General features: G+C 40.1%; 1 protein-coding gene across 1 annotated transcript in view; it reads right to left on the bottom strand.

The window, feature by feature from the left end:
• SCEL (sciellin) overlaps positions 1–4,469 on the bottom strand; it is a gene marked incomplete at both ends in the record, with an annotated part of 92,509 nt that extends 88,040 nt beyond the window's left edge. The window contains one exon of the mRNA XM_079538714.1: positions 4,373–4,469. Within this exon, the coding sequence (XP_079394840.1) occupies positions 4,373–4,469 (97 nt within the window). The remainder of the gene's footprint in view (positions 1–4,372) is intronic.
• Between the last annotated feature and the right edge of the window lie 16,461 nt (positions 4,470–20,930).

Below are 20,930 nucleotides of genomic sequence, written 5' to 3'. Positions count from 1 at the left end.
TACCTCACCTCATTGTCTTCTTTTTCTTTTTAATTCTTTTGTGTAGAAAGAGGATTTTTTTTTTATAATAATTTCTCTGTGTCTTTTTCCTGTTATATGAATTATCATCATGTTCTTAGCATATTACCAGCTTTGAATGGAAGATTCCAAAACTTTTTGCCTTACTAATAGAGAGTTGTATTTTACCCAAAGTTTTGGAAAACTTAAGAGGTCATTTGCAAGGTTCTGTCTTATAAAAACTGATTATAATGAATTGCTCAAAGATGTTGAATTCTGACCAATCAGATGACCTAGCCTGTAAATTAAATGATATTCCTGAAGAGTAATTCACTTTTAAAGTTCAGAATGACAAGGAAGCCTAAATAAATTGTTAAATATCTCCCAATGGAACAACTGAAAATATAGGAATTCTAATCAGGGGAATTAATGAGGCTGCTGAAGAATGTTATACTGATTTGTTTGTTTGTTTAAATATCAAAGCAATATTGTTGAGACCTGTGATTCTATTGAGAAAAAGAATAACAAAGCAGACTTTGCAGAAAGAAATAAGACACAAATACAGTCATAGAGCACTTGCTGGCAAATCAGATAATGTGTCTGGCCTGACTGTGTCCAACCTCTCTGCTACATTTCCTGACATACAAGTCAGTTTTTCTTTCAACACTTGCTCAGTGCAGCACCGTTAGGAAAATAATGTGAGATCTGTAACACTTCAGCAGTGTAGCTAGAGACCATGAACAGCATGAAGGAACTCCTGAACCCTCCTGATGGATGTTTGTGCTCCACCTGCTCTCTGCTCCCTCCTAGCTTTCCTCCAGCCCCCTCACAAACGCACAGCCTTGCCAGGCCTTCTGCTAAACACTTGGCATGCTTGCCCCAGCCACAATGCATGCTGACACTGCAAAGTGTTCTCACCACTCAGTTCATTTCCTTTTTACCTAATTTATTCGCATCCTGGAAATTCTGCCTTTTAGAGCAGAGACATAATGTCACTGGAGAGAAGGAATAAGAGAAGGAATGTTAATAGCTATTTATTTTTTTACTGGCATTCAATAGACATATTATGAGTTGGAATCTTTTTAAATAATGACTTCTCTACAAGTTTGTTGTTTACATATTTTCATTCCACAGATAAACAAAAGAATGCAAATATTTACATTCCATTGAAGCAGGAGATCTAAAAATTAACAGAAAACGAATTTCCAGTGTTGCACTGAAGACTGTGACCTCTTGCTCTCCTAGAATAAACGTTTCTCTGTGGAAGCTTAACAGATACTACGACAAGTGGGTTAAAGCACCTGGCAAGCACAAGCTCTGGGTAGAGCTGAAATGCTCATTGAGGTTGCCCTTGTAGCCCAGGTGCACAGACTGGATTCTCCATGGGGTGAGACATCTCCATATCCACACAGCTAAAACATGGAACTGAATCCAATGATAAAAGCATGCTCCAGTAAGCACTATGGGTGGAACTGAACCAACTCTCGCTACCTACACACAGCCCAACCTTTGAGCACCATTGTACCAGGGGATGAACTGTCAAAATACACAGCTCTGTGTGCAAACAGTCCTTTGGCAACCCACACAGTTACACCAGTATAAGAGACAACTGTGCATAAGTGGCCGCATCAGCAATATCCAAAAGCTATATGCCGTGGACTGGGCTGTGTGAGGGGGAGTGTAGCAAGCTGTAGGACACAACTGACTTGCTTGAGAATTGCAAATCCATTCCTGCAGCAGTTGGTGGCACCAGCACAGGCATGCTTATCCATTTGTGTCTGGGTCCTTACAAGCAGGCTGTGCACAGGCCAGACCCAGAAAGCCTATAACAGAGGGAGGTCTGGCAATACTGAGAAATGAAGCTTATTTTCTCCTAAGTCCTGGCTTGAGAAATAGTATCAGCCAAGCTTTCTTTCTTGTTTGTTTGTTTAATCACTGAGATGGGCTGTGCTGAATGCTGTCGATCAGGTTTGGTTAAGTACCAGCATCGCTCCAGGGCTTCATGCTGTGTACAGACTCCTGCACTCCACAACCTACTTCATGCTTGGTGATTTCACCCTAATTCACTGCCCACTTTCACCCCAATGCCTGTTTATATTTTCTATGCTTTTCATGATTTTGTCCAAATGCTTTATTACTTTTATTTTCCAGATTAAAAAAAAAAAAAAAAATCTGTTGTTTTTATCTACCCTTCTAAATGTATCTTGGTCTTTTTCACGTTAATTCTGATGTTTGCAACAATGCATCACATAACATCACAAACACATTCAAGGGCTTTTTTAAAGATCATTAATAGCTTTTTTCCTCCCAGAAAATTAATAGGCAGCTCCTAAATTTAATAGATTATCTCAGGTGGATACATTTTGCAGGTTTTTTTAGACATTTTTTCAACTTACGTCACCAAGTCCATCTGGATTAAAAGTGCTGGCCGTGCTATAAGCAGGAGGTTGGACTAGAGACCTCCTAAGGTCCTTCCCTCCTGTGTTATACCATAGCTCCATAGCTACAAAAATCTCCTGCAGAGTACCATCAAATGTCACACAGAATCACAGAATGGCCAGGGTTGCAAGGGACTTCAAGGATCACGAATCTCCAACCCCCCTGCCACATGCAGGGCCACCAACCTCCCCATTTATTGCTAGACCAGGCTGCCCAGGGCCCCATCCAATCTGGCCTTGAACACCTCCAGGGACGGGGCATCCACAACCTCTGAAGGCAGCCTGTTCCAGCACCTCACCACTCTCTCTGTAAAGAATTTCCCCCTGACATCCAACCTAAATCTCCTCTCCCTCAACTTAAAACCATTTCCCCCTGTCCTGCAGTTATCTACCCTTTCAAAGAGTTGATTCCCCTCCTGTGTGTAGGCTCCATTTAAGTATTGAAATGTTGCAATGAGGTCACCCCACAGCCTTCTTTTCTCCAGGCAGCTCCCTCAGCCTGTCTTCATAGGGGAGGTGCTCCAGTCCCCTGATCATCTTTGTGGCCCTCCTCTGGACTCTCTTCAACAGCTCCCTGCCTATTTTGTACTGGGGGCTCCACACCTGGACACAGTACTCCAGATGGTGCCTCACAAGAGCAGAGTAGAGGGGGACAATCACCTCCCTGTCCCTGCTGGCCACCCCTCTTCTGATGGACACCAGGACACCATTTGCCTTCCAAGCCGCAAGAGCACACTGCTGGCTCATGTTAAATTTTTCATCTATCAAGACCCCCAGGTCCTTCTCCACAGGGCTGCTCTCAAAGACAGGTCCTTCCAGTCTGTATGGATGCCTGGGATTCCTCCGGCCCAAGTGCAAAACTTTGCACTTTGCCGTGTTGAACTTCATCACCTTTCCAGCCTGTCGAGGCCGCTCTGAATGGCATGCCTTCCTTCCATCGTGTCAACTGCACCACTCAGCTTGGTGTCATCAGCAAACTTGCTGAGGATGCACTCAAACTCGTGGGAGCTATTGGGAATAGGTGAACAGTTGGACTGGATGATCTCTTAGGTCTTTTCCAACCTTGGTGATTCTATGATTCTATGATTCAATTCCATCACCAATGTCATTGATAAAGATGTTAAAGAGCATCGGTCCCAAGACAGACCCCTGGGGGATGCCGCTTGTTACCGGCCTCCACCTGGACATAGAGCCATTGATGACCACCCTCTGTCTGCAGCCTTTCAACCAATTTCTTATCCATTGAGTGGTCCACACATCAAATCCACATCCTTCCAATTTGGAGATAAGGATGCGGTGGGGGACCATGTCAAAGGCCTTGTCAAGTCTAGCTAAATGAAATCAGTCACCTTCCCCTTGTCCACCAATGCCGTCACTCCATCATAGAAGGCCACCAGATTGGTTAAGCATGACCTTCCCCTGGTGAAGCCGTGCTGGCTGTCTTGGATCACACGCTCATTCCTCATGTAATCAAGCATGTCATCCAGGAGGATCTGTTCCATGATCTTCCCAGGCACAGAGGTGAGACTCATTGGCCTGTAGTTCCTGGGGTCCTCCTTGCTCCCTTTCTTGTAAATGGGAGTGACGTGAGCCTTCCTCCAGTTATCTGGGATGTGACAGCCACAACTTTTCAAATATGATGGAGAGTGGCACAGCAACCACCTCAGCCAGCTCCTTCAGAACCCTGGGATGCATGCCATCTGGCCCTATAGACTTGTACACATTCAGCCTCATGAGGCGGTCTCGGACCTGCTCTGCCCTCACAGTGGGGAAGGATTTAACCGCCCCAGTCCCCAACTAGAGATTTTAGGGATGCAGGGCTCAGGGACGTGAGAAGTACTGGAATTCTGGCCACCAGTGAAGACCGAGGCAAAAAACTCATTCAGTACCTCAGCCTCCTCTTTATCCGTTGAAGCCAGTTCTCCTTTTACATTTACCAAAGGAGGTACACAGGCTTTGACCTGTCTCTTCTGGCCAGCGTACCTGTATGCACCTTGGCTTTCCTGATCCCACGTCTGCAAGACCGGACGGCATCCCTGTATTCTTCCCAGGTGAAGAAGAATATTCTTCCCCTTTTCCAGAGCTTGTACACACCTTTCTTCCCCCACAGCACATAGTATCATTCTCTTAGGTCATCTTATTAAGATTCTTCAGGTTTACCACTTACATGGTTAGCACAGAGACTAAATATCATCACTTGTGGTAATAGCTGGTAAGAATGTCTGTAGCTCTGGCTTGTTTCATATGCTCTTTGCTATTGAGTAGACACTAGAGCACATTCATACTCCTGTTCTTTGCCTTCTGTCTCCTAGCAACTCCATCTGCTGCCTTATTTTATATGTTGGAAGTACAAGAGATTTTTTTTCTTAGTTAGGAAAAAGCTGCTCCTTCCCTGCTTCCAGCCTAGCTTAATACACAGTTTTATATTTAAGATCCCTTTTATACAAGTGAAGATCATTTCATCCTGTGTTCCATCACAATGAGACCTTCTTTTCTGTAGATCTAAGCCAATCCTTTATCTGCAGGTTCTTGGCCATGTAGTCATTTCAGTGACTATAAATATTGTCTGTTCTCTCCAAGTCTTGTTAATCCATCCTCAGTTTGGGGGGAATGTTTCTATTGTTTTTTACCCCTTTTGTTTGTCCTTTCATGAGCTATAATTAGACGCTCTCTGGCATCCATAATTGGTACAAATCTCTGTTGCTCACTCTCTGACACATGACACATATCCCTGCCAATGTTTGTAGAGCATGCTGTGAACTGAGTGGCAATGAGAAGTACATAATAAAAAATGCTTATGCTGTGTATGCCTGACAGATACACACCCATTAATTTAACTCATCTAGCTTTGATATTTGCATATCCTTGACTACTAGTGATTAACCATCACAGCAACATAATCACCCATCCAACTGATAAAACATCTTAGTATTGGGTGATGGACAGAAAAATATTAAGGAAAAATCAGTGGGCACTTGGAAGATGTGAGAGTGTCTCAAGAGAAGACAAAATATTATGCAACACTTTGCCTTCCTTAAAACGTGTTGTATTTACACATGGAAGGGTAAAAACTATCTTAATGACTGTTTATGAGGGTGGATAGTGATAGGACAAGGGAGAATGGTTTTAAACTGAGACAGGGGAAGTTTAGGTTAAATATTAGGAGGAAGTTTTTTCACACACAGGGTGGTGATGCATTGGAATAGGTTGCCCAAAGAGGTTGTGGATGCCCCATTCCTGGAGGCATTCAAGGCCAGGCTGGATGTGGCTCTGGGCAGCCTGATCTAGCATGTAATTTTCATATAATTTGGTCATCTCTGCCAAAGCTCCCCCATTGATCTCCGTAACAACTTCAGACATTGTATTTTCTAATAGCAGCAAAAAATATCATTGAACTACTCATTTCTGGAGTGGAATTAGTGCCTAAATTTTGATAAAGATGGACTGAAAGTGAAAAGTAGGCTGCCTTTACTGTATCCATACTAAAGTTTACCCTAAAAAAGAAAATAAAGCAGAAAAGCTGGACATGCAACAACTGGAAAGATTTTGTGTTTGTGAACATTTATGAATTTTTAGCTTTGTAAATTATCATTACGATAATTTTCTCTTTTGAGCTGTAGGACTGAGTTGCGACACTGAAGCTAAATCAATGTATCAAGTACTACAGCTTTAGGAGCACAAAAAGAAAATGCAAACATAAATTGCAAAACAATGTAGGGAGCTTCTCTAATGCTGTGTACATAGTTTAGCTGTAGCCCAGCCAAACTATTTTTGACTTCTATGTATGACTTTGTAAAAGGAAGGGCAAGTTTCAAGAAAATCTACATACTAATGGTGACACAGACTGCCACTGTAGGTAGCAGGGATCTGCTTGAATCTTCACTGGCAGGAACAGCACAAAAACCTCTCCTATTGCCCCAGAAGGTTTCACCATTCTGAGCAGGCCATAAAGTCCCTGTTCTGCACCTTTCTTTGATCTGTCTCTGCCAGTGTCACTCTTGGCAGATTAATTCATAACATGTTAATAAGGTCTTCTCTTTCTGTCATTAGAAAGTTTTTCGTGGTACCTAATCCAGTTCTTCTTACATAATCTCTTATCTTAAAATCGTAACCTCTTATCTCAAATGCATAAGGCAGAGAATAGACAGATTCCACCACATTAGAAGCTGCTTTTGCCACTTAAGCTTGTTTTATTTTAGATCTCTCTCTTGATGTGGTCCAATCAATCCTTCCTTACAGGCTGTATTTCCTAAGTGTCTGAGTGTTCTTGGTCAGAAAGTTTTCTAATTATATAGAATGCCTGCCAAATCCAAAATAAAGTTCAAAAAGTAACAGAGAGACAGTTTACCAGGGTTTGGTTTTTAGAACATTCCTAGGCATCGGCTGTTAGATATTGCTTAACAGTACAAGTGCTGGTGAAGGGATGATGTAGTCAACTATAAAAACCCACCACATCCCAAAATTCCCATGTGGAGTCAATCTAGGATATAGGCCATCTGTATTAATGCCTTCTTGGGGCCTACTGAGGCTGTAATGAGCAGAGCCAGTAATCCCCTAATTTAGCAGTGTGTAATGATGGCAGTGGGCTAATCCTCCAAGTGTTTCACCCATCTCACAGTAACAGCTAGCAAACAAGCATGGAATCCACTAGCTGTATGTATTTACTCCTTCTGTAGTTGCCCCTGGCAACAGCAAAATTACCACGTAAAAACTGTAATAAAACACATATTGATTTTAACCAGTAGATAATATACTGGTTTGAAAATAAGTAACTCTAGCAGGAAAAAAGACATAATGAAAGATACGTGCTTTTAAAAATTTCTAATTCACACAGATGCAGTTTTCTATAATAGTAAATTAAAAGAACAATAAATAATAGGCATCTGACCCTTGAATCATTATGTGTCTTCTATTTATCACTCAGTGTCTGCTGCATCGTTTCTCAGACTTCAACGTATCAGTGAAGAAAGACTAAAAAGAAGAAAAATCCATCTTTTTAGCTGAAAGCGTGTATTTCTGAATGACAAAGGACTACAGGCCATATTCCATTGCTATTGCACAACAGAAGGCACTGTGAAACTATCTTTTTAATGTAATAGCAAGTTGAAGTGTGTGTATGTGTGTGTATCAATGTTTACAAGAAATGGAACCTTAACTAAAACCTCAGTGAAAATGAAGTTTCTTCCATAAGAAATCATAAGTTCTGGTATCCCTGCTTTTTCAGAGAGGAACACACTCAGGTACCTTTCGAGACCAGTTCAGAGAGACACTAGTCTTTCTTGTGCCCCACTGATTTTTGGTGCCAGAGATTTCTCGTTTCAAGACTTTCCTCCTAAAAAAGAAAGTGTTGGATTAATCTCTCACATTTACATAAATCAGGGGAAAAAGACCATGAAGTAATAGCAACACTCAAGCAAAAAGAGGAAAAGACAACAGCTTCACTAGAGCTTTCTTTATCATCCCTTTCATTAAAGGGAATTAGAATTAATTATTCCAGTTTGAAAATAAATCAATATTCTACACATATCTGAATAAAACTTATTTTCTAGGTTTTCTCTGTGCTTGTGAGATCCTCTGTGAAGGAGCATTCTAGATGACTGTCCTATATCATTAGAAAAACTTTTATGTTTTAATTTAGAATCAGATCAAAACACTGTAGCTCAGTATTTTCCCTTTGTTAGTGGAAGTCATACAACATTAAGGACCTCAGAAGACTCAGTGCTGTATTTTTTTTTTTTTTAAAGGTTGAAGAATTAGAACCCTGAATAGCCAAATATCGAAACCATGCTGTTACCCACTAGATCCTAACTGTCCTCACATATCTACTCCCTGTCTCTATTTAGGACATATTTAGCGAAGACCATTTTGTCATTGAGAGAGCTAACCCCAAGCAGGATGGATTTCAGCCAGTCAGTGCCATTTGAACCCAAAAGTAGCACTGAATCCCAAATCCAGCAATTAGTACTTCACAGAACATACAGAATCAAGGAGACTAGAACTGGGAGAGACTGGGACATAGCTTCAAACTGATATATAGCTCCTTCCCACGCATGTGCCCCATGGGCTTGCCGTCAAGCTGTGACTAGTCCAGTGAGATCAGAGTACCAGCTTTCACTGAGGAAAGATGATGAAGTTAACAAGGTAAAGGAATGAGGGATTCTTTCTCTTCCTCTGAACTGCCCTTTGCTTGGCTCAGTCAAAGCTAGAACAAGTGCTTCTTCCAGCCAGTACTAATCATAGAATCACTCAGGTTGGAAAAGACCTTAAAGACCATCAAGTACAACCACAACCAAATCATACTACCCTAACTCTAACAACTCTCTGCTAAATCATGTCCCTGAGGACCATGTCTTTAAACACATTCAAGGATGATGACTCAACCACCTCCCTGGGGAGCCTATTCCAGCGCTTAACAATCCATTTTGTAAAGAAGTTTTTCCTGATATCCAACCTAAACTTACCCTGGTGCAACTTGAGGCTATTTCCCCTCGTCCTGTCACCAGTGAGAAGAGACCAACCCCACTCTCACTGTAAGCAGCTTTCAGATATTGGAAGAGAGCAATTAATGTCTCCCCACAGCCTCCTCTTCCCCAGAATAAACAGCCCCAATTCCTTCAGTCTCTCCTTGTAGGGCATATTCTCCAAGCCCTTCACAAGCCTTATTGCCCTTCTTCTCTAGCACCTCAACGTCCTTTCTGTACTGAGGTATCCAAAACTGAACACAGTACTTGAGATCATGGATAAGCATGCACCGATTCATACAGATTAAGAGCATTTTTGAAAGGTCATTCCTGTTTCTTGAAATATAGCTGGAGGGCCATTCATCTGTTTTAGGTGATTTTGGCCACATTCATGTCCCTCGAAACCACTTCCATCTTTTTACACAGTATGAAGGCTATACTGTTATAAAGGAGGGAATACATTCAAACATTCTTATTTAATCATGTTTTGCCTTGAATGAGTCATCTAAAATACAACAAAAATAGGCAGACAACACAAGAATGAAGCCTGGTCTCCAGTTTTGTTCATTATCCTAGATCCTGATTTAATGCAAGTATGTCACATAACTTAGGGTTAAATTACTTTTTTTTTTTTTTTTTTTTTGAATATGCCTTTTCCCTCCTATTTCTTACTGATTAGATTTGGTTTGCTAAGATTTTATGCTCTCCACTTATCAGCCCTAATTCTACGCACACAGTACACACATACATGAACACACATAAATACCTCTGCAGATGTGCGTGGTACCCTCATCACCTGGTGATTTCACTAGGCAGCAATATCTTTGCAAGGTACATATTGCAACAGCAAATTTTTCTGTGAATCTACCCTGGCCTAGGAAGCTAGTTAGGTGCTTTGCAAAACATTAGCCCTGTTGCCTGGTTACAACACACAATATTTCAGAGCTTGGATAAAATAGACCTAGGCAAGCTTTTGCAAGAAATCATCTAAAAAAGAAAATCCCCATCAACTACAAAAATATTTTTCAGGTTGAAACAGACCAAATTTCTACAGAAGATAATACCTTTGCCAATAATCCCAGTAAAACTAGGCTTTCATGTTACACTGCACATTGACAAATACGCCAGTATGCAAGAAAACTCATTTTTGAAAAGTTCAATTTACATGTGCCTTGAAAATAATGAAGCTCAAAGTCCTTTCCAAAAACATTTAAGGATTTTTTTCTCCCAGTGTGGCAGCACTTACCACGCCTTTTCTTATGATCTATCTTCTGCCATTTAAAAAAAAAAAACAAAACAAAAAAACAAAAAAACTTGGAAATCAGAATTCACCTTTGATAAATGATTATTGCCAATAAGGAATCAATTTTTATAGCTTCATTTCATAGTGCTCATTTACTAGATTCTCTTTAAAAAGCATCAAAATACTATGCAAACAATAGGTATGTTCAAAACCATTCAAATATTGATACAAACTACATACTGTTGCTATGGTACTGCACTCATTTTATATTCCCATGTAGGTTTTAATAACATTTTCTCTGATGTTTTCTACAAATAAGGGAAGACATAAAATGATTAGTTTTAGTCTCTCTTTTTTAAGGAGAACTTAAACAGGATTATAACCCTCACTTTCATTATCTCTCTTACCTTGTCTTTTGTTGGTCACAAGGGTGGGACATCATCTTGGAAGTCAACACTGGGCTATTGCTCTTAACTTATGAGAAAGAGTAAAAACACTTATATACAGACTCATAAGGGACATGCATACACTGTAGAGAAGTAGCTCAGAAATGGTTAACGACAGTCCTAATTTCCACTTGTGCCTAAGCTGACATTTAAAAGCATCTGGTAGGAGAAGAAGATCCACTCAGAAGGTAAGTGTGAGAGGACTTAGAGATATTATGGTTTTATAGATTAGGAGAAAAAAATATTATGTGGGGAACTGACAGTAGAGAAGATAAATAAAAGACAAATAAGGAGTTTTGGTTGGTTGTTTTTTTGTTAATCGTTATTTGGTTTTTTTTTGCCTGCTGGTTTGAAGTAGTTTCTGAGGCTGACTCTTCTATATATTATCCTGTGGCTGTTTTAAGGCAAGGTGAGTTGATTTACCTGTCTTTCAGGAGCTGTTTTAACCTGAAAAGTGATATCTCTGCCCCTGTGACTCTTCCTCTCTTTGAAAGAGAGAAAGTGTAGAGGAGTGTCTCCAGGTATTTGGTGTACCTTTGGCTTTTCTGTGCTTTACCAGTCTCCTTCTGCAGTGGGGTAGTTGCACCTTTCTTGTTCTTCTCAATGACTTAAGAAATTCTGGAAAGTAAAAAGCAATAAGCAAAAAGTATGCCCAGGTTGCCACAGGAACAAGAAATCAGGGAGGCTGAGTACGTGCAGTTCTGGGGAGCAGTGATGGAGTCCTCATATCTTTTCAGAGCATCTCAATTGCCATTTTTCTCAGTACATACTGGTCCTACCAATTGTTTCCTTACACCTTCCTTTCATACCCACATGGGATCTCATCAGCATGGTAGTAACCTTTTGTCCACTAAGCCCATCTGTACTTCCAAAAAATTTGACTAACTTTTTGTCCCTGGCCAGAAAGGCAGAGGCATTGGAGAGCAAGCATTACAGGGAAGAGATCAAGACTGATCAGATAACTGCCCAAATTATATGATGATGGGGATATACAACTCCAAATTCCCTGTTGGATGGTGATTACTTGCTGAATTATATTGACAGGAGGCATTGTGGATACTTATGATAAGCCCACGTAGAGGTAATCCCATGGATGTTCTCCATGCTATTTTTGTAAATATAAAATCAAATATATATTTTTCTCAATGGGAACCCCAAATGGTATGCAAGAGGACATTAAACTACATAGAAAATAATCCTGGGTAAGAACTTTCATAGGCATAACAGTGTGGTCATCTGTTTTACGGATTATATTTCAGAACAAAACTGCTGTCTCAAATGGAGAAATTTATGGTGTAACTATTCTGGCATAACAGTATTAGGAAAGGGTTGTTACGCTGATCTATATGTTACTATATATGCACAAGTGAATTTCTCTGCATAAACAAGGTTTACAGAGGCAAGTGTAATATCTTTTATTGTTTCTTAATGAAAGACTGAAATGTAAAAAGTACAGCCTGCACAATCTGCCTTCTGAAAGGAAAACCACAGTGCTGTGGTGTCCCTTTTCCTCTCAACAGACAAAAGATATGAAGGCGAGCCTGTTGTAGGGCTGCAGAAGTGCTCTCCGCTCCTTGTTTAATTAATGCACAGCACTGAGGAGGAACTAAATCCTGCTTGTTTTACTCAAGGAAGTGATCCCATTGACTTGAATTAATCTACCTGCAGAATTAGAATTAGAAGGATTAAGACCTCAGTGTAGCAAATTCATTTCACTGTTTTTTTTTTTTTTCAAATGCAAATAGTCGTCTTTCAGTTGTCAGTGTGATTTGTCTGGAGGCTGTTTAGCACAAGGGCCTGATTCTGCTCCCTGACTGTGCTTCCTAGGCTCCACTATATCACAAACACACTCGGCCTCAGCAAGATAATTGGGATGAAAATGGAACAATAGGTGCCCTAATAATTATATTTGTGTATATAACAAAAGGGACAGAAAATCTTTCTAATAGGGAATTGTTATATTAATTAACTGAATCCTGAGCTTCCAGTTTGCACTGGGGCTTTATAGCTTCTTTCTTTCCTTTTTATGTAGACAAGGTTTTGCTTGCCTCTCTCACACACTGCTATGCTGAGGGAGAGATGCTGATACTTGATATGCAGCATGGGAAGTCTGACATGATTTTACATCTGATGTGACTACCTTGTGAAACCACTTTATAGCTGCTGTCAATAGAGTGCCTCTGCTGAATTCAGTAAATTACTCTGTGTTATCTCAGCTGTAACTGAGAACTTATTTTGATCTGAGATGTCATTTTAGTATATAACCTGTTATTTTAACATATCTAATTGTTATTTTTGGTGGGGACAATATGCACATTTTATTATTGTTTTTATCTAAATTATTGAAAATTCAGCACAAGAGATTGCTATTATGTTTATCGAAAATCTTGTGGGGTCTAGAAACTCTCCCAAAATATTCCTGATTTTATTACACTTTACAGCAAGACTGAATCTTTCCAGAACTTCTCTTTGATCATTTATTTGATCTGCCATTAAAGATAGTGTGCTTTTTCAGTTGAAAAGCAAAAATTAAGAATTCTCACTATAGTGTCTCTAATTTTGTCAAAAAATATTTCAATCTGATATTATGTACTGGTGAAAATGATTGAGGAAGGCAAGCAGTGATTTTTTTATTTTATTTTATTTTTTTTTTTGAGTTTATATATCGCTGAATCATCATAGAATGATGGAAAAATTTGGGTTGGAAAGGACCCTAAAAATCATCCAGTCCCTTGCCATGCGTAGGGTTGCTACATCATGCCATGTCTTCGTTTAATCTGGGATGGAATTGCTTTCTTCAGAGTGTCTGGTATGATGCTATGATGCTATGTTTTGCTTCTAGGAGAAAAACAAAGTTGATAACATGCTGATGTTTGTAGTTGCTGCTTAGCACTGTTATTCAGAGCCAAGGGCATTCTCAGTGAAGGATCCAAGGAGCTGGGACAGAACGTAATTAGGACAGCTGACCCTAACTGCCTAAAGATATATTCCATACCATATGACATTGAAGGCGTTTTTAAGTGGATGGGTGTTCATCTGGCTTCCTTCCTTTACTCAGCGGACTAGCGGGGCATTGGTCAGGGCATGGTGATCATAATTACTGTTTTTTTTTCCTTTTCTCTATCTTTGCAAATAGTTTTATCTCAACCCATGAGTTCTACTTTGTGTTATTTGATTATCTTCCCCCTCATCCCACTGGGAAAGAGGGGGGAATGAATGAATGACTGTGTGGTGCTTAATGTTGTGGTTGAACCACAATATTCCACAAAGCAAAAAGTATAATTTTGCAGAGCACAAAAAGCAGTAAAAGTGTTTTGTTTTTAAATAAGCATATAATCTGTTGTTCATCACTTAGAGTACCTAAAAAAATATTTAATGACATGCTCTATTTCATGCACTTCTTGCTTTATAAGTAGAATCACACTGTATGTGTGTTTCTTGCCTGTAGTGAAATGTTTGGCCTACTGAATGTAGAGATAATTAGAAAAAGGGAGCTCATTAGAAGCAGCAGAAAGTGCAGGTACTTTACTGAGTGACTGGTTGTCAGGCTTATAGCTGTGTTTTCTTATGGCAATCCTCAACAAGTCAGAATGGTCCCTGTAGGTGTGTCATCTCTATCTATATAATTGTAATTGAAAAGTAAGATCTCAAAAGTTAGAATGCTTTTCTGAATCAATATATCAATATTTCAGGTCTTTCTTGAAGTTTTAATGTTGGGTGGTTTGTGGTTTTTTTTTGTTGTGGGCTTGTTGTTTTTGTTTTTGAATGCCTTGTCTGTACAACCCTCCTGGCTTTGGAATTACGCAGCGTTGTCCTGATTTGATCATCTGATGGCGATAAGCCAGTGCTCCCTTTGGAAGATAGGAATTTCATGATGCCAAGTCCTCATCAAGTTTAAAGAATAAGAAAGCATCAAGAAATTAGCTGACAGTACTGCCTTTGTAGCATGGAACATCTTGGAAATATTATAGGTCAATTACAAAGTCAAAAATATCTAGTTTAAAAACATCAGAAGTTCCTGTAATGAAACTTAACAAATATAATCACAGAAACACCAAGGTTAGAAAAGACCTACCAGATAACCCAGTCCAACCATTTGCCTATTACCAATAGTCCTCACTAAACCATATCGCTCAACTCAAAATCCAAACATTCTTGAACACCTCCAGGGTCGGTGACTCCACCACCTCCCTGGGCAACCCATTCCAATGCCTGACCACTCTTTCAGAAAAATAATATTTCCTAACTTCCAGCCTAAATCTCCCCTGGCACAGCTTGAAGCCATTCCCTCTAGTCCTATCAGTAGTCACACGAGACAAGAGGCCGACCCTCAGCTCACTACAACCCCTCCTCAGGTAGTTATAGAGAGCAATAACGTCTCCCCTGAGCCTCCTCTTCTCCAAGCTGAAGGTTCCCAGCTCCTTCAGCCGCTCCTCATAAGGCCTGTGCTCGAGACTCCTCACCAGCTTTGTTGCCCTTCTTTGAACACATTCCAGGGCCTCAGTGTCTTTCATGCAGTGAGGAGCCCAAAACTGGACACAGTACTCGAGGTGCAGCCTCCCCAGAGCCGAGTACAGGGAGACTTCCTGTTCTTGCTGGCAACACCGTTTCTGATGCAAGCCAGGATGCCATTGGCCTTCTTGGCCACCTGGGCACACTGCTGGCTCATGTTCAGCTGAGCATCAATCAATACCCCCAGGTACATTTCTTCTACACAGTCCTCCAGACTCCGCCCCAAGGCTGTAGCATTGCCTGGGTTTGTTGTGGCCAAAGTGCAGGACCCGGCATTTGGCCTTGTTGAAACTCATCCCATTGGATTCAGTCCAGCTGAATCCAATGTCCAGATCCCCTTGCAGAGCCTCGCTACCCTCAGGCAGATCCAACTTCCAGCCAATGTGGTGTCCAGCCTGTCCAGATCCCCCTGCAGAGCCTCGCTACCCTCAGGCAGATCCAACTTCCAGCCAACGTGGTGTCATCTGCAAACATTGAGGGTGCACTCAATGCCCTCATCCAGGTCCTCAATAAAGATACTGAAGAGGACAGGCCCCAGCACTGACCCCTGGGGAGCACCACTCATGACAGGTTGCCAGTGGGATTTAACTCTATTCATCACCACTCTCTGGGCCCAGTCTTCCAGCCAGCTCCTTATCCAGCCAAGAGTGTACCTGTCCAAGCCATGGGCTGCCAGCTTCTGCAGGAGAATGCTGTGGGAGAGTGTCAAAGACCTTGCTGACGTCTAGGTAGACTACATCAACAGCCTTTCCCTCGTTCACCAGATGGGTCACTAGATCATAGGAGATCAGTTTGGTCAAGCAGGACCTGCCCTTCATGAACCCATGCTGGCTGGGCCTGATCGCCCAGTTTTCCCACACATGCCGCGTGATCTCCCTCAATCCGCTCCATAACCTTCCCTGACACAGAGGTCAGGCTAACAGGCCTGTAGTTCCCCGGATCCTCCTTACAACCCTTCTTGTAGATGGGAGTCACATTGGCAAGCCTCCAGTCTTCTAGGACCTCACCAGTCAACAAGGAGCGCAGATGGATAATGGCAAGCAGCTCGGCTATCACCTCTGCCAGTTCCCTCAGCACTCTCGGGTGGATCCCATCCAGTGCCATGGACTTATGACAGTTCAGTTGGAGTAGTAGGTTTCTGACTGTGTCCTCCTGAATCGTGGGGGCACCCCTGGTAGCTGAGACTACCAGGTCAGAGAGTAGAGTAGTCTGAGGATAACTGGTCTGACCTTTAAAGACAGACATAAAGAAGGCATTCAGAATCTCTGCCATTTCCTTATCTTCAGTGGTCATATTCCCAGCCTCAACTAGTAAAGAATGGAAATTCTCCTGAGTACTCCTCTTACTGTTGATGTATTTGTAAAAGAGTTTTGTAAAAGAGATGAAGTCCAGAGCCAACCGTCGTATTTAACATATGAACAGTTAGACTTACTTGACACAGTAATAAAACAGCCTTGCAAGTAGTAAAGTACAGATTAAACACATTTATGCTTTGAAGAGCTCACTGGACTGAGAACAGCAGTTAATGACAGTTGTTGCATGGTAATGGTGCAGATACATTTGCAAGTGTGCTAATGCAGTTAAGTTGAAAATAAATTATCTTTCTGTTGGTATTTCACCAGGAATATCACAAGTTATTTGCTAAAACAGTAATATAATTCACAGTAACTCTGTAAAATACCAAAGCAAATCTCTACTGCATTGCAATAAACATTTTGCAGGTAAAATGCTCTGTAAATTAAATATTTATGCAAATGTGTGAGTTGCCCATCAAATCTATGACTGAGGAACTGGTGTGGCTCAGAGTATTAAAAAGGGTGCTGAACTTAAATAGCGCTCAACATAAACTTAGGCGATGGTCCTTACAAATGTATTGTCATCCAGTACTGCATATGATAATAACGAAAATGGTTCATAAGTTGTTGAGTGGCGAACACTTGAAAAAGTTCTGGAGGAACCTCTGGCCATGTTCTCAAATACTTATGAGTATCCTGAGGTGATAGGACATATTCTTGTGAATAATGGACTGAGATTTCTCTACTCACAAGTGCTTGTATGATAGAGAATAGAGCAGGAATAGGATTCATTACTGGGGTCCTTCACCGATGCTTTGTTTAGCTCACAGTTTGCTACCTTTGAGAGCACTGTGATTGCACCTGTGTTAAACACAAGCTGTGTTGCCTTATAATACAACGTCTCTGTGTTTTAAAAAGCACTTTGTTGTTTTACCTGTTTTGTACATCAAAACAGGAGGAATCTTGAAATATAATTGCTAAAAAGCCATACTGCTTTTTCAGAACAATGCTTAACTTCTATTTTGCATACAATCATTCACACACAATAAAATCAGAGAATATCCATTCAGGTCTAATCTAGAGAAAAAGATTAGATGCCTTTAAGTTACATGAATAAAATGTCTCCTGAGAATGGTCTGCACTGTCACTGTAAATGGAGATGTCTCAGGATGGAATTCAAAGCAGACAGCATGCTAAGCAGGAAAATGTCTAGACTTAGGATAAAGATGCCTGAGTTCCCATCACTCAGGGCATTTTGATGTGCATAATGTTCTCTTCAATATATAGGTTCACATTTTTTCAAAGGACTGTGTAGGATTGTGTACGACTTTTTAAAAGCCAGTAGATCAAGTCTGGAGCCGTGTTCCATTCTTATCTGTCTGTTGAAGTAAAATAATATCTTAGAGTATGGGAGTCTGATCTTTCATTTCCAGTGATTCTTCTGACCATTATATAATAAATTCTTTTTTTTATTTCCGCTGTTTTCTTGTTCCATAGTGCTACTTTCAGGTTTGACCTAGGGCAGAATACAACCTTCTATTTAGACACCGTCTTGAGATCTGAGACTTGAACTCTCCCAGACACAGCACTGAAGTAAGGCAATCTGGGTTGGATGAATGGTATCCCTTGTTAGTTACTGCAGAAAGTATTCCACCTTCTACAGGAAGAGATGTTTCCAGCTATGTTTTGGAGCTCTCAGTTCGTTACAAGTGTTGGGAATGCTCTAAATGCTTCTCTGGGATGTGTGTTTCTCAAAGGACTCATTAGCTGAGAAGAATGCCTGTGACTTTGATGGAGGAAATAGGCTGAACTGCTCAGAAATGGCACTTCTCAGCCCCGAATGAAATTGAGGGCTTTAAGCTTAAATTTCACTACTACATACAGAACATTAAAACAATCACAGATTGTGCACGTGGAAATTTCAATGAATTGTATTCTATCAGGCTGGTGCAAAAAGCTTTCTCACCATTCACAGAATCACAGAATCACAGAATCACAGAATCGTAGGGGTTGGAAGGGACCTCCAGAGATCATCGAGTCCAACCCCCCTGCCAAAGCAGGTTCCCTACAGCAGGTCGCACAGGTAGGCATCCAGGCAGGTCTTGAACATCTCCAGAGAAGGAGACTCCACCACCTCCCTGGGCAGCCTGTTCCAGTGAACAGAAACATTCAAAGAAAGAAACATTTTTGCCTGTAAAATTTTGAACATTTCAAGTGACAGATGTGACCAACCAGAAAAGCAAATGTTTGGAGAGGCAGAGAGAGAGAAGAATAGAGTCTTATTGTGCATGCTCAACAAACAAGATGCTCCTCCTTTTTATGCCCACTGAGGTAATAAATTCTGCTTAATCAGAAGACAAAGTTGATTGGCTATTCCTCTTTTTTAATTGCACAATGAATATGCATATGAGAAATTTCTAGTTTTTAGAACAGAGCTGAGAACATGTTCTTCCTCTCAGGAGAAGTGAAGTTGATGTGTAATGGCTAAGAAGTGTTTAATGGGCAGCTAGTGCCATTTCAGATGCTCTATGACACATGCTGCATGCATGTAAATTTTGCAGACATGACACAATTCATGTCTATAACCTCATGAGAGGTTGTACTGCTTTGAAATGCCTGCCTGAAGGCAGCTTAGATGCATACTCTCAGTTTCATACTTTAAAAAACTGTAACCCTCCCATGACTTCAGACTTTAAACTGACAGCAAAATAAGCAGTAAATTGTCATATTTGTTTTATGACCAAAGGGGCATCACATGCAAGTCGGAGAAGGTGCTAGATAGGGCTAACTAGCTGTGTGTGTCCTCCTAACTGATGTCAGTGACAGCAGTTTTCACCACCATGACTACCAGCATTGCAACCCTTATGGCATATTTTATGTTTGTGTTTACTGGGAGTTCATTCACCTTCACAGCACCAAGTGATGAAAACCAGGCCAGTACCATAGCTATACTCAGCACAGTATTGTCATGTGCAAGCTCAAGTTTCCAGAAATCCTATACAGAGCTTTCTCTGCTTAGCAGATGAGAGAGCTGATATTATGTGGCCATTTTTTTCATCCTATTCACAGTAGTAATAGGGTTCTATAATTTACTATTTACAGCATTTACCAGTTGTGGGGATCTTTATTTATTATAAGAGTGATTGATAATTATTTCTGGTATTTGCAATATGAGATTGCTCCATATTTTTGTTTCTTAGGACACAAAATAAGGCTAGCAATCATAGTTACATACACTGGTATGTAACCAGTTTACTGGAATATCATCTTAGGGCTGCATTATCATTATCATTTGTGACAGGTAAAAATGAATTTATATTGACAATATGAGTAACAACCTACAAGAATGACTAAAGCTTTCATGTTAAATTCTAAATTAAATCCCCTAATTCCTCTGTCTTTCCCTAGCCTGGTAACGTCAATAATTATTTAAATATTTTTATATTTTATATAGATCATTATTTATAATATAATTTATTATTATCTATAATTTTGGCTTGAAAAATCTCACTGGTGCCTAATGTTGACAACTGCTATGATTAATTGGTTTATTCTGTTAGAAAAAAAAAATAAAAGCTAAGTAATTCACATCACTTAAAAAACCATATGATGTAATTAACAAAATATAAGCAAAAATCTTCATGCAATACTGTCTATGAAATTATCTATTGTAACTTCAAATGAAAGTAAAGAGACCAGTTCATTTAACTTCACTGATTTCCAAACAGTCTTTAGGCACTAAAGCTACATCCTACACATTCATTTGGTCTTTTAAAATATTCATGGAGCTAAATTAAGTATTTGAAATAATTTCCATGTTGAGTCTTGATATGAATATTAAAATCCCAAAGCAAATCAGACCTTGCATATTTAAAACATCTCTTAAATTTACTTAAAGCTTCTTAAAAGTATGGAAATGTGCTGAGTTAGAGCTTGGAACTGAAAATGTAAACAAGCTACTTAATAATATGACGTATTTTAGTAGAAAAAATTATGGATAGATGGTTGGCCTACAGGTAAATCCTATGCATGGTTTGCTATCCTGGTTACAATCACAAAGAATTTCTGCATCTGTCTTATCTATAGTATACACTGAATTTAAGAATATGCATTATATTTTACACAAGTTTTTAATTTAAATTACTAGCTGAAAATCAGAATTAGTATATGGGCTTCATCAAAGCCTGCCTGAAACAGAAAACACAGGTCAAGCTACATGGACTAGCTAAGGTACCCAAAACTAAAGTGCACAACAGGCAATTTTTGTAAGATCCTTTAACTACGCGGTTCAAACAATCTCACAGATCAAGCAGATTTTTACCTCTGTGTAAAATGCATCAATTTAGGTTTGGAACTGTTTTTGATAATCTCAGCATGAAAATATCTTAAACTGGGCATTCGAATGCCTCTAACATTTGCTGTAGGACAGAGATTAGAGAATCAGCAGAAAGGTGGATGCGAGTTTTAAAAATATACTGAAAGTAATATGGGCATTATATATGTGTACCTTACCCACACTCCAACATAATTTTAGGTGA

The sequence above is a fragment of the Tetrao urogallus genome (assembly GCF_951394365.1).
Source record: "Tetrao urogallus genome assembly, chromosome: 1".
In the NCBI taxonomy this organism is placed as follows: Eukaryota; Metazoa; Chordata; class Aves; order Galliformes; family Phasianidae; genus Tetrao; species Tetrao urogallus.
Note: the sequence above shows the minus strand (reverse complement) of the source record. Positions and strands in the feature narration are given on the sequence as shown.